Source organism: Pseudophryne corroboree, chromosome 9 (genome assembly GCF_028390025.1).
Source record: "Pseudophryne corroboree isolate aPseCor3 chromosome 9, aPseCor3.hap2, whole genome shotgun sequence".
Classification (NCBI taxonomy): Eukaryota; Metazoa; Chordata; class Amphibia; order Anura; family Myobatrachidae; genus Pseudophryne; species Pseudophryne corroboree.
The window spans coordinates 483,696,858-483,713,817 of NC_086452.1; the positions used below are offsets into that span (position 1 = coordinate 483,696,858).

At 43.8% G+C, this 16,960-nt stretch overlaps 1 protein-coding gene across 1 annotated transcript in view; it reads right to left on the minus strand.

The window, feature by feature from the left end:
- Positions 1-16,960, minus strand: part of GGA1 (golgi associated, gamma adaptin ear containing, ARF binding protein 1) — a 329,846-nt gene that overhangs the window by 147,700 nt on the left and 165,186 nt on the right. Inside the window, exons 7-8 of the mRNA XM_063941459.1 lie at positions 10,823-10,960; positions 10,656-10,737 (exon numbers count right to left, since the gene is read on the minus strand). Coding sequence (XP_063797529.1) covers positions 10,656-10,737; positions 10,823-10,960 — 220 coding nt within the window. The remainder of the gene's footprint in view (positions 1-10,655; positions 10,738-10,822; positions 10,961-16,960) is intronic.

Sequence of the window (16,960 nt, forward strand, 5' to 3'; positions counted from 1 at the left end):
CCTGGGTAACAGGGCAATCGGTGGAAACACATAGGCCAGATGACTAACAGGGCATCCACAAAGGTCGCTCTGGAATCCTTTGTTCTTGACCCGTATGCGGGAACTTTTGTTCTGACGGGACGCCATGAGATCTCTCTCTGGTAACCCCCACTTGTCTACCAGACTCTGGAAGACCTCAGAGTGTAAAGCCCATTCGTTTGCATGAATGGCGTGTCGACTGAGAAAATCCGCTTCCCAGTTTAGGACTCCCGGAATGAATACTGCGGACAAAACTGGATGATGTAGCTCTGCCCACCTTAACGTGTGGCTTACCTCCTTCATTGGTTTTTGGCTGCGTGCTCCTCCCTGATGATTGAGTTATGCTACTGCCGTTGTATTGTCCGAGCGAATTTGAACTGCTTTCCCCTGCAGGATGTCCTTTGCCTGAATAAGTACCATATGGCGCGAAGTTCCAATATATTTATTGGCAGGCAACTTTCTTCCTTGGTCCACTGCCCATGGAAGCAACTTCTTCCTGACACTGCTCCCCAGCCCTGAAGACTGGCATCCGTTGTCAGAACTTCCAAATCTGATATCCAAAAGGGTCTTCCTTTGTCCAGATGGGATGTCTGTAGCCACCAGGCTAATGACCTCCTTACTTTCAGAGGAAGAACCATAGTCTGTGTTTTCATTGTCTGACGTAACCCATTCCATCTGGAAAGGATCAGACGTTATAGAGGTCTCAAATGGAATTGAGCATACTCCACCATGTCGAATGTCGACACCATCAACCCATCACACGCATTGCTGCGTGAATGGATACCCTTTGACTGTGTAGAAGCTCCTGAATCCTTGCCTGAACTTTGGAAATCTTGTTCAGAGGTAAAAATACTCTTTGAAGGCTTGAATCCAGTACAGCACCCAAGTGAGTTATCTACTGTGACGGATCCAGGGACGACTTTGCCCAATTTATGAGCCAACCATGTCTCTGCAAACATGCTATTGTCTGTTGCAGATGACAATGAAGCAATTCCTGAGACTGTACCAGGATTAATAAGTCGTCGAAGTATGGAAAAATTCTTATCCCCTGTTGACGGAGATAAGATGCCATTACTATCATCATTTTGGTGAACACTCTGGGAGCTGTGGCCAGTCCAAATGGTAGGGCCTGAAACTGAAAGTGTTGCTGGAAGATAGCAAACCTGAGATAGCACTGATGGGACAGTGCTATAGGAACATGCAGGTAAGCATTTTGGATATCAAGGGATTCCATAAAATCCTCCTGCTCCATGGCCAAAATAATGGATCGTAAAGTCTCCATATGAAACCGAGGCACCCAAATGTACTTGTTTAGCACTTTGAGCTTGAGTATGGGCCGGAACAACCCATTTGGCTTCTGAACCAGAAACATGTTGGAATAATTTTTTTTTCCTCGTTGCCCAGGAGGAACTGGAATTATCACTCCTGACTGAAGCAACTTCTGAACTGGCTCTTGCAAAGCCCTGGCCTTCTTTTTCTCTGAAGATGGGCTGGTGCAAATAAACAAACTTTGAGGAGGGTGCTTCTTGAAGGCAACCGCATAACCGCGAGATACCGCTTATTGCACCCAGGCATCCATGGTGTACTGCTGCCAGATCTGTGCAAAATGCAGAAATCAGCCTCCCACCCTGGGATCCGCCAGGTGGAGGCCCGCACCATCAGGTTGATGGCTTATCTCCTGACTTGGAAGCCGGCCCTCTGGTAGTCCAATGCTTTTTAGTCTTACCAGACTTGTCAGATTGAGACTCTTTGCCATAACCCTTTTCTTTGGCTTTGCCTTTAGTCCGAAAGGGCCGAAATATACGTTATGGTAAGAACTTACCATTCATAGCGGTATTTCTCCTATATCCACAGGTTCCACAGGATAACAATGGGATATGATGGAGCGATAGTGGATTGGCACCAAACGATCACAAGCTTTCAGCAAAAGTTTTGAGCCTGTTGGTGCCTCGGATCAAGATCCTACTCTACACCCCGATGTTAATCCTTGTGGAGCCCAGTGTACCCCGCAGCAGAAATCTGGTTTTCAAAAACCCATCCATTCGCCTGTCTGTGACATCATCTAATGATGTTGACGGCAAAGGCAATATAGATTTTCGCAGTAATCGAATGACATGCGTATCTACTTTAGGAGGCACTTCCCTTTTTAAACAGTCCCCAGTTGGAAAAGGATAATTGGAATCCCATTTTCTGGGAATTCTGTATTTTTTATTGGGTGTAGCCCAAGTTCTTCCATGATTTCCGTCAGCTGATCTGATCCTGGAAACTCTATCCTAACTGTTTTGGGACGTTTAAACACAGGTGCCTTAGTTTTTAACACCGGCTCTGCTGAATCCTCTAAGGACAGAATAGCCTTCATGGCTCTAATTAATTCAGCTACATCCACTGAGCTGATACCTTCTACCTGTTCTTCGTATGCTTTAGCAGAGTAGCTAGAGCTATCATCATCTGATGTATCATCCTGTTTAGCCTGTGAATTTGATAATTTATTTACACTCGGTTTATCAGCTTGTTTCATTGGAGAAGCTGTTGGGGATACACCGTAGGAAGTGAACTGCATGTATGGGTTAACAGTGTACCCTACTCCTGGTATTGAAGCTGTAGGAATTACCCGTTCAGCTATACTGGACAATGTCTGTGCAAATATTGCCCAAGGTGGATCTACCAGACGCTGAACAGGGATCTGCCTTGTAATCTGCTGAAAAGCAAAACAATTTGCACATAAACCATCCTGTACCAGATCCTGAGAGGATAATACTGTTTTGCAGGACAAACATGATGATATGAGTGTTGGTGTTACGGTCAGTGTAACCTCGTCACTTTTGCTGCTTCCACAGTGTACTACACAATTTGTGACTGTAATCACTTTACCATTTAATGCTGAGTGGATCCAGACGCTACTAGTGTACATTGTCGCTCCGGGAACTTTAGGTGAACACAGACAGACGCTCCGGTCACACAGACGCCTGTACTGCGACCGGGTCTCCTCGCGGTAGCTTTTTAGTGAACACAGACGCAGCGGCCTATGCTGCGACCGAGACCCCTCGTGGTAGCATCTGAGACGGAAGTGAGGCAACAGTTCATGGCGGAAGACCGACGGAAACTGGACATGAACTGGGGGAGGGGCGACCAGGAGAGTGTCTGACTCCCCACCGTTGACATCAACCCTAGGGATCGCAGCCTCATACTATTCCTGGTGCCTTATGATCCCTAAGGACTAGCGCTGGAGCACCGGTGGTGACGGCGCACCAGCTACTGTTTGGTAGTCTCCTCCCAAAACAGTGCGGCTGTGTCCGTATTCCCCTTCTAAGCAGACCCGATGCCTTACCTTCTCCCCGTGCTCTGGCCACAGCCTGGTAACGTCTGCTGGACCTGCTAGTATATCCGACACAGACGCCCGCCGAGACAGCACTGTACCGTGGGTAAGCGTTGTTGCGACCCGGCAGGGAGTTGTTGGAGCGACTCTTTCCAATATCGTATAAGACGCTGTTAGGAAAGATCACTCAAAAACATAGTAAAAATAAAATAAGATAGATAAGGGCTGGCAAAAACAGCAGCCCTCTGACCATGGTCCGGCTCCTGCCGCACCAAACAAAAAACTGATTTGCCTGAGCCAGTGGGCGGGGCTATATGGATGAGCCCGTTGCATCCTGGGAGGACAATGCTAGTGATCGTTTGGTCCAAACCGCTATCGCTCCATCATATCCCATTGTTATCCTGTGGATCACCTGTGGACCCAGCTGGAGAAAAGCTGGAAATCTAGGATTATATTTGTATGTGGAAGGAAACTTCCCTTTCTTGGAGTCTGCTTCTGATTCCAAAATACTGTTTAATTCTTTACCAAAAAGAATATCTCCAGTAAAAGGCAAAGACTCAACAACCTTCTTAGATTTTGAGTCAGCTTTCCATGTACGTAGACAAACTGCTCTGCGAGCTGCTACTGCTGAAGCTGATGCTTGAGAGGCAATCCTCCAATGCATCAGCCCAGGCTGCCACTGCTTTTGCCATCCAGGCTGAAGCCATAGCTGGTCTTACGATTGCTCCAGACAAGGAGAAAAGGTTTTGTTTTTTTAAACAATTTTATTGGGTTTTTCATAAAGAATAATGTGACATCAAAAAACAACAATTGTATGCAATGTTGGTCAAGGACATACATTAGACATAAAGAAATTCAGAAAGAGGCCCAATGGGCACAATATAATTGCGATCACAAATAGTCTTTAAAGAAAAGTCCTTAGAGGAAAAGTTCAAAAACTTGATCAACCATAAACTTTTGGCCTATAGCAAGTAAAGTCATTGTTAAAGAGTATGAAGGTCTCAATATTAGATCAAGGTATACAAGTCCGTAGGAGACCATTAACCTGAACAGATAACAATTAGCAAATGTTGCATACATCAATCGAACATAATACATATACAACTGTAATACTAAGACAGGGTGGGGAGAAGGAATGGGGACAGGAGAGCATGTAATAGATATATTGAGGTAGACAGATCTCCAGCTCAATAATATGTAATAATAACCTTAGACTTGGAAAATCAAGTATAAAGTAGGGTCGCAGTATGGGTTGGGTCATGCAATCATTGCAAATTTGCCAATCTGTATTTTCAAACACTTTCATAACTTTTGTTTGTATATCAGAATCAGGAGATGAAAGGAATGCATTCCATTTTGTATGAAATTTTTCAACATGTTTGTTGATGTCTGGGAAGGTATCACGCCTATCAAAATACATTAGTTGAAAGAGTTCTTGTACAGAAGGGGAACATTTCGACGTCCAGTGCATAAGGATCAGTTTTTTGCAATTGTAACAATTATTGTTAATAATGGTAGAATCTCTCGTTCATGTTCACCTAACGACGAATTTTTGAAATTTACCCATAGACACGTCAGAGGGTCAGAAGGTAAGGAAAGGTTAAACAAAGAGTTAATGTCATTTAGTAGTTTACACCAACATTTTTTTATTTTACCACAACTCCACATGCAATGCAAAAATTTGCTTTTAACATAGAACACTTTAAGCAAGTGTCCGTGGAATCTGGGACCATGAAATACCTTTGAGATGGGGATATGTGAGCTTTATGTAAAGTTTTTATATGGACTTCATGTAGGTAAGCGGACATCAGATGCTTCAAGGTTTTATCAAAGTGAGTAGTAAGTTCTTATAAGGAACTGATACCAGGTATGTCAGAGTGCCATGAGAGCAGCAAGATTTCCATTGTTTTGTACTTCAATCTGGAGTCAGTAAGCAATACAATGATTTTAGTCTATAGGGTGTGGATTTTAGAGAACAGAGTAATAAAGAAAGAAAGTATCAGTGGAACATGTTGTTCTTGGACAGGGATAAAACAGTGTCTGGTTTGTAGGTACACGAAGAAATTTTGATTCGAGAATTGAAGTCTGTTTCAGGGCTGAAAATGGAAGAAACAGCCCACCGGGATCAAAAACTTGAGAGGCTAAAGCGAGGCCTTTGTTTTTGTAGTAGGTTGAGTTAGTCAAAGAAGGTGGAAAGGAGGGGTTACCCCAGATGGGTAAATAAGGTGAAGATAAATGGGTCCTATTGAGTTTTTTGTTCATCATTAACCAGGCTGAGAGTAAGTCAGTGAAGAGGAATATTTTAAGAATGTGTTGAGGAATATATTTTTTCTTTGAATGCAGGAGAGCGCTGGGTGCATATAGAAATAGTATGGCACAATCTAAAAGGAAATCTGGATAGGTAGAGATGAAAGCCAGTCTGCTATATATCGAAAGTGGATAGATAGGGAATATCTCTAAGTTAGGACCGTTCATCCCACCTTTTGTTCGAGGAGATTGAAGTTTGTTTAGGGCTATTTTAGGGCGCTTTTGTTGCCATAAACATTGGGATGCGAGGCGATCAAAACGGGTAAAATCAGATTTTGAAAGCCTAATAGGTAGCATTTACAAAATATTTTAGGAAATATAATATTCTTGAGAATTGCCAAGCGACCCAAAAGAGATAAAGGTAAGTTCATCCAGGAATCATACAATGTCGAAATTATTGAGAGGGTCGGAAAATAGTTTAGATTATATAAGGCAGAGAGGTCAGAAGGAATTTGAATTCCTAGATATTTGATTTTATGTTTAGCTATAGAAAAGGAGGAGCATGTATGATGCGCTGGGGGAGTGTCGTAAGGTTGAGTTATAGTTAGTAATTCAGATTTGGTGGTGTTGATCTTGAAGCCCGCGGATCTCCCAAACGACTGTATTAAAGATACTGCACTTGGAACAGACATATGAGGGTTCGAAATAAACAGCAACATATCATCCGCGAAGAGAGTAGTCTTCAGAATCAGATCACCAATCTTTATCCCCACTATAGAGGTAGAGTTTCAGATAGTTACAACAAGAGGCTCAATGGCAAGGGCGAACAGAAGAGGGGAGAGTGGGTACCTTTGTAAATGGTAAAGGGAGCAGATAAATGGCCGTTGCAAAGTAATCTACAGCACCTAGACCTTCCCGGTACCTACGCAAGGGTCCTGTTAGTTGCTTTCAGCTCGGCCTTCAATACAAGCATCCTCCACCCCAAATTACTTTGCCTAGGGGTCCCAGAAGCTACCTGTTCCTGGATAGTAGACTTCCTGACAGATCGGACACAGGTGGTGAAAGCGGGGGAATTCTCCTCACAAGCGCGGTCCATTAGTACAGGGGCCCCTCAGGGCTGTGTCCTCTCACCCCTGCTTTTCTCCCTGTACACAAATGACTGCACCTCAGAGGTGCAAACAGTAAAAATCATAAAATTTGCTGACGACACCACCGTTATTGGCCTCATCAAGGACGTGGATGTATCGGCCTATAGACGAAGTGGTCCGATTGGCCTAGTGGTGCCGCCACAACAACCTTGAGCTCAACCCCCTCAAAACGGTCGAGATGATAGTGGACTTCAGGAAGACGTCGACTAGTGAACCTAGTGATACCTAGCGCTGGTGCACCTGAGGTGGCAGTCGCGTCAGTGACTGTGCGGTAGTCTCCATACCGAAAAGCGTTGTCGCAACCCGGCGGGGAGTTGTTGGAGCACCTCTTTCTAAGGTACGTATAAGACTCTTTTTAGAAAGATCGCTCAAAAAAAATAGTAAGACTATAAATCAAATAATAAAAAGCTTATAGCTGCTAAAAACCAGCAGCCCACTGACCATGGACTGGCTCTTGCCACACCAAACAAAAAACTGAATTGCCTGAGCCAGGAGGCGGGGATATAGGGAACTGGCCCGTTTCATTCTGGGAGGCTGAAAGCTTTGATCGTTGGAGCCAATCCGCTGTCGCTACCTCATATCCCAATGTTTATCCTGTGAATAACCTGTGGATCCTGCGGGAGAAACAAAATATATTTTCTTGCTATTAAAGGTGCATACACACACGGTGCAATTTTGCCTAAAGGCCGATTTTGACTTTGCGATTTCACTAGAACCATGATATTGACTATACAGTGCAATTTTGGCTATGTACAATTCTGAGTATATATCATTTTGCCTATACTAGAAACTAGATTGTACCCTTTCTAGTCAAAATTGCCATGCCTGCACAGTCTATTTTTTCATGTGATACCGATACTGCGGGAGCGTGCATCGGTATCATAAGCTATATACACACTATATAGTCAAAATCGTAAGCACACATCGCACCGTGTGTATGCACCTTAAGGTGGATCAGAAGAGATGGGTTTGGAGCTGGTACTTAAAAATAAACGATAGCTTTAAAAGTAAGTTCATCCCCCGTGCAACCCCAGAATTCCAGTCGTCTTTAGGTGCATGTGAAGTGGGCACATTTGGAAGGGCTGCAATTACTTTCTTTGTCTTTGTTTTGGAAGCTTTATTGACTTTTTGTAGCTAGGTGCGCACAGTCCTGCAATCCCCTCCTCGTAGCAGCGCACAGTGTAAGTGCGGTGGTCAGCTCACCAGTCATAGCTCACCGCACTCTGGTCTTCCTATTAGAGGGGGCAGGCGGTTAGTGTGGTCCCTGATGGAGACTGCCAGGTCTCTTACGGTGACTCCACTCACAGTCAAGAAGGTGGAGCGCATGCTACAAGCATGCCTGGGTAAGTCAGTCTGGGATCAGTCTTTTCCATCAAGAGAAGTACTCAGAGGTAAATTTACTTAGATAGAAGTTCTATTTAAGATGGGATGTTGCCCATAGCAACCAATCATATTCCAGGTATCTTCTAGAAGGTAATAGATCAATCAGAAGTAGAATCTGATTGGTTGCAATGGGCTACGAATCCAGATGGTCAGGGAGAACAGCATGAACTCACAGAGAAAAGGGCTTTAAACTCCTCCACACCGCCAACATGGCCATCCCTAACCATCTGGATATACAGTTGTCGTGGAGTGGAACCGTAGACTGGAACAAAGAATCACCAGGACCACTCTAAAGATACCTTTATGAACAGGTTTCCGCACTTTTCAGTGAGAGTTGGGTATGCCCACTATATTCATTACCTGTCTCACTTACGTGTGGGTGATTTCAGATGGGAAAATTGGGATTAAGGTTAATGAACTTTAAGTGGAATTAAAGATACCTTTGTGTGTGTTCACCCCCTCTGCATGGATGTCAGTATGGTACGCACTGCCACACTAAGAGAATAAGGGGCACAGGAATCCAATTTTTTAATAGCGTACATTCATAACACAAACTTACTACACCATCAGTCGTTCCTCTGTTCTTTTTCCATCCCTGAGGATCAGAACCGACCAAGGGTCTCATTCAGAGAAGCAAGGCGTAGGAAAGGAAGGTGTACAGAACCAAAGATACCTTTATGTGAAGAATACACCACGTTATTACGCGAGTACGGTACGCATTCAAGTTATTCCACGTCCCATGACCTCTTTATTGAAAAAAGGACTCACGAAAAGGGATCAGACAGATTAGAACTTATTTTAAGACTGTTGATTACAGATTTATTTCATACCGCTATATTTCACTGTTCTGTTCAGTCATTTGGGGAGCGCAGAGGTGATGTCCAACTTTTCCTTTATTGTATGCCCCCTGGTTGATGAGTGACCACCATTGGACATCCCCACTGCAGCTCTTTGAGGCGCAGCAGTTCTCTATCACCTTTGTCTTTTTGCGATTTAGTTACATAGTTGAGGTTGAAAAAAGACAGATGTCCATCGGGTTCAACCTGTATAGTAAATGTTTTTTTTTTGTTTTGTTTTTAATTTTAATTAAATGCTGTATCCTTGGATATTTTTTTCCTCTAGGAATTTATCTAATCCATTTTTAAACTTATTTATTGAGTCCACCATTACTACCTTCTCTGGTAAAGAATTCCAAATCTTTACTGTTCTTACTGTGAAGAACTCCTTTCTCCTCTAACCTCAGGGGGTGTACATTCACACAATTCATTTATGTTTCATATACACCTTATACAAACAGCCTGAAGGTCATTTAATACAATATTTTTTATATTTTTTTGTATTAAACAAAGTTTGTTTACATTGAGCCATCAGAAAACAAAGGTTTCACTATCTCACTCTCAGTCAAAAAATTCTATATTTTGGAATACTTGGATATGGGATACTCAACCTGTACCTCCTAGTTTTGCCCTCTGTTCAGAGGGGTTTGGAGGCGCGCTTACAATATTTTTGAGATGGTTCAGATTTTGGCCCTGTCCGTTTATTTTCAGCAGTGTTTGGCTTTTTTCCGAAAGTCCGAACCTTTTGACAAGTGGGGTGTTTATTCAATCACTGGTTCGTCTGCTGGTGGCACAGTGACATCTTAATCTGTTCCTGTCTGCTCTCACATAGACTCCATTTCAGCTCATACATTCAATGGATCTTCAATTTGTTATTTCAAAGCAGGATTTCCTCAACTCAGCGTGATTCACAGTTGGAGATTTGTCTTCACAACACATTCTCTCTTCTTCAAGGACGACAAAGCAGTTCTCTGTATGGTTCCTATGTCCCAGCTGAAACTTTTTTCAGTCTTCCTCTTCCTCCAGGAAATGGTCTGTAGGAACCTTGGTAGTGGACATGGGTCAGCAAGCTGCGCAGCCCGATACACATCACGCTGCTATGCACTATGTGTCCTGATACCTTACTATCAGAGCCAGCAGTAACTATTTGCGCACTTGGTGCTACAGTAGCTCTTCTGTCTGATAGGACCAGATGGGCTAACCTTCGCTCCCCACGTGTATCTGTGAGCCTTAGGAGCTCATTATCGTATTACCAGTTACTCTTCCTTGAAGCACTTTTGATAAGTACTCACCAATGCATACAAGGAACATGGGAGCACCTCACATGACCCAGTCATGCTATCATCATGACTTCATCCTGGTCAAATTCACTCAGATCCATGCGCTTGTCCATTTTCCCTGCTACCAACACATTAACTGCAATAATGGAGTGGTCACTTACAGTCTGATATATCCAAGCACTCATCAGGTGCCATCGTAACAGGATAATCAATGATATTCACTTCACCTGTCAGTGTTTTACATGTTATGGCTGATTATATATATACATATATATAGATATATATATATATATATATAGAGAGAGAATTATATAAATATCTATGGATCTCTCTCTCTCTCTATATATATATATATATATATATATATATATATATATATATTAGACTATATATATTTTTTTTTTATACACGCACTTGCTTCTCTTACCCAAAGCCTCATCATTGTCTTCTGTGTCACTGGCCAGGCGGAAGAGAGTAGGCCTCATCCTCTCACAGCGCTGATACAGCTCCTGCCAGTAGAAAGGGTCACTTACTTATAACACATTTCTTGCTGTAATAACCAGGGCCTAGGTGCCATGGGAATCCTGCACTGACCTTCATTAAGTCCTCGCTTCCCTCAGAAGACTGTCCAGTTCTATATGTGCACAACATGTCACTCAGCAGCTTCACGTTGTTATTCACTTCATCAATGGCATTTACTCGTCTGGAGATTTTCTCCATGCGTTTCTGGTCCTGGTGGAGACAAGAGTAAAACATAACCGTGGTAGTGGGTGAGTGTTTCTGTGAAAACGGAAACAAAACCATAGAAAGAGGTCACACTGACAGGCATGGGGCATGATTTAGCCCCAGCAGATGCCAGCTGTGAGCATATACCTAATCTGTGTATATCAGCAGGTGTACATACCAGTTCATCCCCTCAGTACTAGATTGGGGATTTTGTGGGAGATTTATTTCCTTCCTAGAAGGCAGGAAAATTAAAGAAAACTATTAATACCCTTCCCTATAAGTCTGTTCCCCAGTACCACTTAGGACTGCTCTCAGTTCCAGAACTTTCATAGGCAGGGAGACGACTCTCTGTACAAACAGCTCTGGGAATGGAGACTGTCATCTGACAATGGTCCAGTCACAGACTGAACACCGGCTCCCTCTGGACAGATGAGACTGACGTGTACGAAGAGACAGCCACAAAAACTGCCTGTTCAACTCTGGATCCAATCAGAAACTACGGGGCATGATCAGATACCGATCAGATACTGAAGACCTGAGGTGGCTTTCATAGCAGCCACCAAATGTAATAATAATAATAACAATAATATGTATATACAGGTCGAGTATCCCTTATCCAAAATGCTTGGGACCAGCAGTATTTTGGATATGGGATTTTTCCGTATTTTGGAATAGTTACATACCATAATGAGATATCATGGTGATGGGGCCTAAGTCTAAGCACAGAATGCATTTATGTTACATATACACCTTATACACAGCCTGAAGGTCATTTTAGCCAATATTTTTAATAACGTTGTGTACATCTCAGTCTCACTCAAAAAAGTCCGTATTTGGGAATGTTTGGATAAGGGATACTCAACCTGTATAGCACTTTCCTCCTAATAGGACTCAAAGTGCTTTCCAATTGTCTCTACAGCTCAAAATACAAAACAAGCTTAACAGTAGATATTAGTGAAACGCTGAGTAAATAGGTAAGTCTTTAGTCTATTTTTTGGCAATAAGTGTTTATTTAAGTTTTACATAATAAACATCGTAGACATATAAGCAGGCAATACAGGGGGATACAATTCACAGATATCAGACTAATACAAATCAGACATATGGTAATGTTCAGTAGCTAGTCATTACAGTCAAGCTGTCAATCACACAGCAGATCTTGCCTAAATAATATAAAACGTAACATACAAGGAAGATGAAAGGGGGACAAGAGGGAGGTATAAGAAAGATTGTGTGGTATTTAAACAGACAGGGAGACGATTCTCCTCATAACATCATTAAACTAGGACCTAACATCGAAGCTTGTTCTCAATACATGTGCAATATGTCAAGTCCATCCAGGGAAACCAATTAGCTGTAAATCCCTGTCACCCGTATTTCCTCCATTGACATATACATGTCTGTCCTAGTAAACCACTCCTTTACCGTGGGAGGGGCAATATTACGCCAACGAACAGGGATCACAGATTTAGCAGCACTATTGATGAATTATAAAAAGGATTTTTTATATGTTGTCTGGGAGCCGGCAACTAAATTAAGGAGCCAGAAAGCAGGCTCAGAAGGAACCTAAGTTCCCACAACTTAGAGATTGAAATGACTTTATTCCAAAAGGGGTGAAGTAAGAGACAATCCCACCAGATATGAATTGGGGAGCCCATTTTGGTGTTGCACCGCCAACACATATTTGGTACACCAAGAAACATTTTGGCAAGTGTCAGGGGGCATCTATACCAAGTGAATAAAACTTTGAATTACGTCTCGATCACTGAGTAGCTGATTGAACTAACAAAGGTGGCCTGAAAACTTTTTGTCCAGTCCTCCTCTGTTAAATCAATCTGTAGGTCCTGTCCCCAATCTCTAGTGTATTTAGGAAGGGCCGGGAACTTATTTTCAATCAGGAGTCTGTAACATTTTGAAAGGAAATGTGCTGGACGGGAAGAGTCCAGACACATGTTCTCAAATGCTGTCATGGGTCTAGAAGTGTCGGGACAAAGTTTTCTCCCCGCTACGAAATGCTTTAACTGAAGGTACCTCCAAATTTTCGATGACGGAAGACTCCATTTCACCTGCAAGACAGGGAAAGGGAGTATCTCCCCACCGTCCACCAGCTGGTCGATACGCGATACCCCTTTTAATGTCCATGTCTCAAACCCACAATCTGAGACTCCGGGAGGAGAATCCAAATTATTAAACAGCGGGGTCAGGGGAGAGAACTTAGAAGACACGTATGGGAAAGCCCTTAAACTGCTTCAGCGTGTTAGTGTAGGGCCAACAGTGGGATGGGAGACAACAGGGATTCTTGAACGCTAGGGGTAATGGCCTCTTGGTGAGGCTACGGTGGCGTTCTCTATAAGCACCCATTGTTTAATATCGGTCGTTCGAGACCATTCAATTACCCTGTAGAGGACAATGGCATCATGGTACAAAGAGAAATGGGGCAACTGAAGGCCTCCCATATGCTTGCTACGGAAAAGTATTGCATGTTGGCAGCGTGGCCTCTTATTTCCCCAAACAAAGTCCCTGACTGCATTGTGCAACTCATGGAACCAAGTCTTAGGGATGTGAACTGGGAGCGTCTAGAGAAGATAAAGGTCTCAAAACCCCTTCCATGAAGACCCAGCTAATCCTATCAAACATCTTCTTGGCATCCGTAGACAGGACCACTGTTGGGTCACGGCCTAAGGAAGCTAGATGTATCAAGTCAATAATTTTAGTTGTGTTGTCTCGGCTTCCCTCCCAGGGACAAATCTCACCTGCTCTGACTTTGAATGTATAAGGTGGCTCTTTGCGAACACAGCGCTCAATCCAATAGTCTCCCTGGCGTATTACCCCACTGAAAGAATCAGTTTCTGCATAGCCTGTAGTCCTTCTTGACATCCTCAAAAAGCAAAGCGTTAAGGGCTGACCGCATCTCGTTCAACTCAGTTATGAGTTGGGGGGACGGCCATATCTTATGCACAGTTTCCATACCGTGACAATGGAGACGTCAGGCCCCTCGCTGATTTCAAAATAGTACTCAATGGCCTCAGTCAATCGAGGTTTTAACCTTAAGTCCATCAAAATTTCGTCTCCAGGGTCAGGGAAATTGGAGCGTGGTCTGACCAGGTGATCAACCCAATATCGGTGTCCCGGATTAAGTGCAAAAATTGATGGGGCAATTAAAAATAATCCAGCCTGGAGTAGATATCATGTTGCTGAGAGTAGAACGTATAGTCCCTGTCCCCTGTATGCTGGAGCCTCCACGTGTCGAGCAATTGGTGTTCATGAAGTGAGCAGCGGACTTTGCGATGTGAAGCGAATGAAGGCCTGGCTGGCGTACCAGAGATATCCACCTCCAGCTGAAGAGACAAGTTCAGGACACCACCTAAAATTGGGATACCCTCAACCAGTGGGGCAATCCGATTCAATACTCTCTACAGAAATTGAGGTTGTGATTGGTTGGGAACATACACATTTATAAAAGTATACATCTGATCAAACAGTTTACATTTAACTAGGAGTGTTCTGCCCTCCTCCAAGGCTACTGAGGTCATGTCTTGAAATGGAAATCGTTTGGACAACAGGATAGCAACTCCCAAATATTTGCTTTTGCTATTATTATTGTAAAAAGAGAGCAGGTAGTTGCAATCCTTAAGGGTAGGGACAGCTCCGAATTAAAAATGTGTCTCCTGAAGGAACGCCACATCAGCCCTGAAAGCAAAAAGGTCTCTGAGCACTGTAGAGCATTTCTCAGGGACGATCAAGCCCTTCGCATTGAGGGAAACAAATGTTGTTATGGCCGTTGCCCTAGAGTCAACCGCCATTATCTTTTGTGTAGGGAGCAATATGGAGGACTTTGTGGAGGGCTAGAGCAGGGAACCACACAAAAGAAGGGGGAAGAAGAGTATAAAAAAGGAAAAATAGAAACAGGGAGGACATTTTACAAAACCAATTCAAAAGAACATATTTAGCAAAGTATAGGACAACCTGTAAAATACAAGTACAGTACAGCACAGCCACTCGGGAGCACGGACATGTGAGACACGTTGGAGATCACGAAAACTAGGGCGGTGAGGGGGTAACTAGGGGTCGGTGGTGACACCAGCCCTAATATTTAAATTAGTACAACTAACATGAAAGAAAGTAGCTACCCAATCACGTAACATTAAAGAAGCTTAGGCTCAAACACTGATATCAACACCCTACATCTCCAAAGGGGTCGAATAAACATACAACCAACCAATTTAGTCCAGTTGTCATGAATATACCTAAAAAGTCAGGGCACATCACGGCAAGAGATAATGTCGGCCCAACGATACGTAGCTCAGGACAACAAAGTCATCTGTAATACAGGAAACAAATCCCGAAGTCCATTTGGAGGTCTTCAATTTGCTGGCGGCATTGAAGGGAGTTGTTGTTCCCTAGGTGGTTTTGGATTATGCTGGACAAGGTGCCAATCATTGTCGAGGTGAGAAAGTTCCGGTGGGAAAGAGCGAACCAGGGGCTCCTGCCAATCTGGCAGGGCGACTTCTGGAATGTCCAGCGGTCGACAAAAGGGGGGCAGATTAGATGAGTCGTTAAGCGTAAAGAGCTTCCCATTAAGCGAGGCTTGCAAACTGAATGGAAAGGCCCATCTGTACTTAATTCCTGCCTTGCGGAGTTCTGAGGTAAGCGATTGCAGAGCCCTGCGCCTTTGAAGAGTCGACTAGGATAGATCTTGGAAAATCTGGATGCATTGATCATCAATCTCTATGACGTCCAGACTGCGGACTTTGCGAAGAATATCCGCTTTCTGTGAGAAAATAAGATTTTAAACCTACCGGTAAATCTTTTTCTCCTAGTCCGTGGAGGATGCTGGGGGCTCCGTAAGGACCATGGGGTATAGACGGGCTCCGCAGGAGACATGGGGACTCTAAAGACTTTAGGATAAAATGGGTGTGCACTGGCTCCTCCCTCTATGCCCCTCCTCCAGACCCCAGTTAGAGAAACTGTGCCCAGAGGAGACGGACAGTACGAGGAAAGGATTTTTGTTAATCTAAGGGCAAGATTCATACCAGCCCACACCATCCACACCGTATAACCTGGAATATACGCAACCAGTTAACAGAATGAACAAAACAGTATCAGCCAACAACTGATTGTAACTAACATAACCCTTATGTAAGCAACAACTATATACAAGTCATGCAGAAATATGTCCGCACTGGGACGGGCGCCCAGCATCCTCTACGGACTAGGAGAAAAAGATTTACCGGTAGGTTTAAAATCTTATTTTCTCTAACGTCCTAGAGGATGCTGGGGACTCCGTAAGGACCATGGGGATTATACCAAAGCTCCAGACCAGGCGGGAGAGTGCGGATGACTCTGCAACACTGATTGAGTAAACATGAGGTCCTCCTCAGCCAAGGTATCAAACTTGTAGAATTTAGCAAAAGTGTTTGAACCCGACCAAGTAGCTGCTCGGCAAAGCAGAGACGCCACGGGCAGCCGCCCAAGAAGAGCCCACCTTCTTAGTGGAATGGGCCTTTACCGAATTTGGCAACGGCAATCCAGCTGTAGAATGAGCCTGCTGAATCGTGTTACAGATCCAGCGAGTAATAGTCTGCTTAGAAGCAGGAGCGCCAACCTTGCTGGCTGCATACAGGACAAACAGAGCCTCTGTTTTCCTAATCCGAGCCGTCCTGGCTACGTAAATTTTTAAGGCACTGACTACATCAAGGGACTTGGAATCCTCCAATTCCCCCGTAGCCACAGGCACCACAATAGGTTGGTTCATATGAAACGATGACACCACCTTAGGCAAAAATTGAGGACGAGTCCTCAACTCAGCTCTATCCACATGGAAAATGAGATAGGGGCTTTTGTGAGACAAAGCCGCTAATTCGGACACCCGCCTTGCAGATGCCAAGGCCAACAACATGACCACCTTCCAAGTGAGAAATTTTAATTCAACTGTTTGAAGAGGCTCAAACCAGTGAGATTTTAGGAACTGTAATACCACGTTAAGTTCCCATGGTGCCACTGGGG